Source organism: Apium graveolens, chromosome 9 (assembly GCF_009905375.1).
Source record: "Apium graveolens cultivar Ventura chromosome 9, ASM990537v1, whole genome shotgun sequence".
In the NCBI taxonomy this organism is placed as follows: domain Eukaryota; kingdom Viridiplantae; phylum Streptophyta; class Magnoliopsida; order Apiales; family Apiaceae; genus Apium; species Apium graveolens.
The window spans coordinates 286,943,459-286,945,479 of NC_133655.1; the positions used below are offsets into that span (position 1 = coordinate 286,943,459).

The window sequence follows — 2,021 nt, forward strand, 5'->3', positions numbered from 1 at the left end:
TAAATGAAGTAATGAAGGTGCATTTGATCTTGATGTCTATTAGTAATACAATATCACATTGGTCAAATTCAATCAACATTACTTGATAAATATAAATTATTTAGCTTAGCTTAGTGAGTAAGAAAATTTTAGTCAGTTGGTTTCTTTTCCCGCCAAAAGTTAGTTAGAAAATTCTTACTCTCTTCTTGTATATAACCAGCTATAGTTTCCCTGTAAGTTAAAAGTTTGGATGACATTTTTCATTTCTGTAAATCTGTAAAACACATTATTCATATATTGAGCTAAAGGGTTCTTTACAAAACCTTTATGGTATCAGAGCTATGGTGACTTGATCAATGCACTACTGATCATCATCTTCGTTTTACTGTTACCGATCATCGTCTTCGTCTTGCTGTTATCATCATCTTCTGCGTGTTGCTCATTAATACACAATCAGGTTCTATGTCTATGAATACAGTTTCATCGTAAATAGATATAGTGCAATCAAAATTCATTTCTCTGAATATTTCTGCAATTTTCTTAGTTTTGATTTGCTTAAAATTGACCATTTGGTCCATTATTTTTCTGAATCCTGTCGATTTTCTTTATACATCTAGAATTTGTGATTACCTGTTGAATCATAGATATTTCTGAGAAATTTCATCGCTGATTTGTATCAAACATTTGTTGAAATTCCGATTGCACATCAACTGTTTGTCAAATTTTCTCTGAGAAAACCTTGATACATTTGTTCGTATCAACCTTGATTAAACATGGCTTCCGCTTCTGATTCTACTTCTACTGATCAGAATATCATTGTCAACAAACATGATCCGTCTAGTGTGCATTACATACATCCTTCTGATGCATCTTCGACTCAATTAGTTTCTTTTAAGTTTGATGGAAACGGATTTAATAACTGGAAAAGATCAATGCTGTTAGTATTATCAGCCAAAAATAAGATTGGTTTCGTTGATGAAACGATTGAAATTCCTGACAAAACTTCACCAGAATACAAGTTTTGGGCGAGGTGCAATGATCTTGTCATTTCATGGCTTATTTTCAATCTTGATGTCACTATAGCAAAGAGTGTGTTGTTTCTGCAAACTGCTAGAGAGATTTGGTACGATTTGGAAGAACGTTATGGATATGCTTCTATGACAGAAGTGTATTCTTTAGAGCAGAAATTATCAGAAATTGTACAAGGTTCCCAGAATATCTCAGAATTCTTTACTGCAATCAAGACAGTTTGGGATGGTATATCAGATGTCAACCCTCTCCCAGTCTGTACTTGCAAAAAATGCACTTGTAATTTGACTCACAGAATACAGGACAGACAACAGGATCAGAAAATATTGCAGTTCATGATGAAACTAAATGACAATTTTGCTGCAGTAAGGGCAAATGTTTTAATGATGCAACCATTGCCAAATGTTTCAGCTGCTTATAAGCTATTTGCTCAAGAGGAAAGACACAAGGAAATTTCTTAGGTTTCCAATCAGAATGAATCAATGCCATTTCTAGTTGATAGAAGAAGAGGTTTTGATAATGACAGATCTGCTAATAGACAAGGAAGTTTCTCAGGGAGCAACAACAGAAGTATTCAATTCAGACAACCAAATTTCAATGGTAATAGTGGTAATGGGAATAAGAGATTTGCTACCAAACCTGGCTCCAATTACTACTGTACTCATTGTCAAGTACCAGGACATAGCATTGATAGATGCTTTAAGATACATGGCTTTCCGACAAATTTCAGAGGCAACAAAGATCAAAGGATAGCTGCTCTTGTTCCAAATTCTGATGTCTCCATTCCACCAGTTGAACACAAGGAAGATAACCATTCCAATACAGTTACTCATCAATCTAACAATATTTCTCAAGAACAGTACAATTAGCTCATGGACATTTTGAACAGACAACATATTTCAGACACTCAAACATCTGATTCTGCTACTGATTCTCACAATGCTCTACTTACAGGTAAGACTTGCTTACTTTCTTGCTCTAAATCTGAATGGTTACTTGATAGTGGAGCTACA

General features: G+C 34.4%; 1 protein-coding gene across 1 annotated transcript; it reads left to right on the top strand.

Annotated features, from left to right (window-relative positions):
- The first annotated feature begins 752 nt into the window (after positions 1–752).
- LOC141686529 (uncharacterized) lies at positions 753–1,469 on the top strand. Its single transcript, XM_074491558.1, has one exon. The coding sequence runs from the start codon at positions 753–755 to the stop codon at positions 1,467–1,469; it is 717 nt and encodes a 238-aa protein (XP_074347659.1).
- Positions 1,470–2,021: the final 552 nt, after the last annotated feature.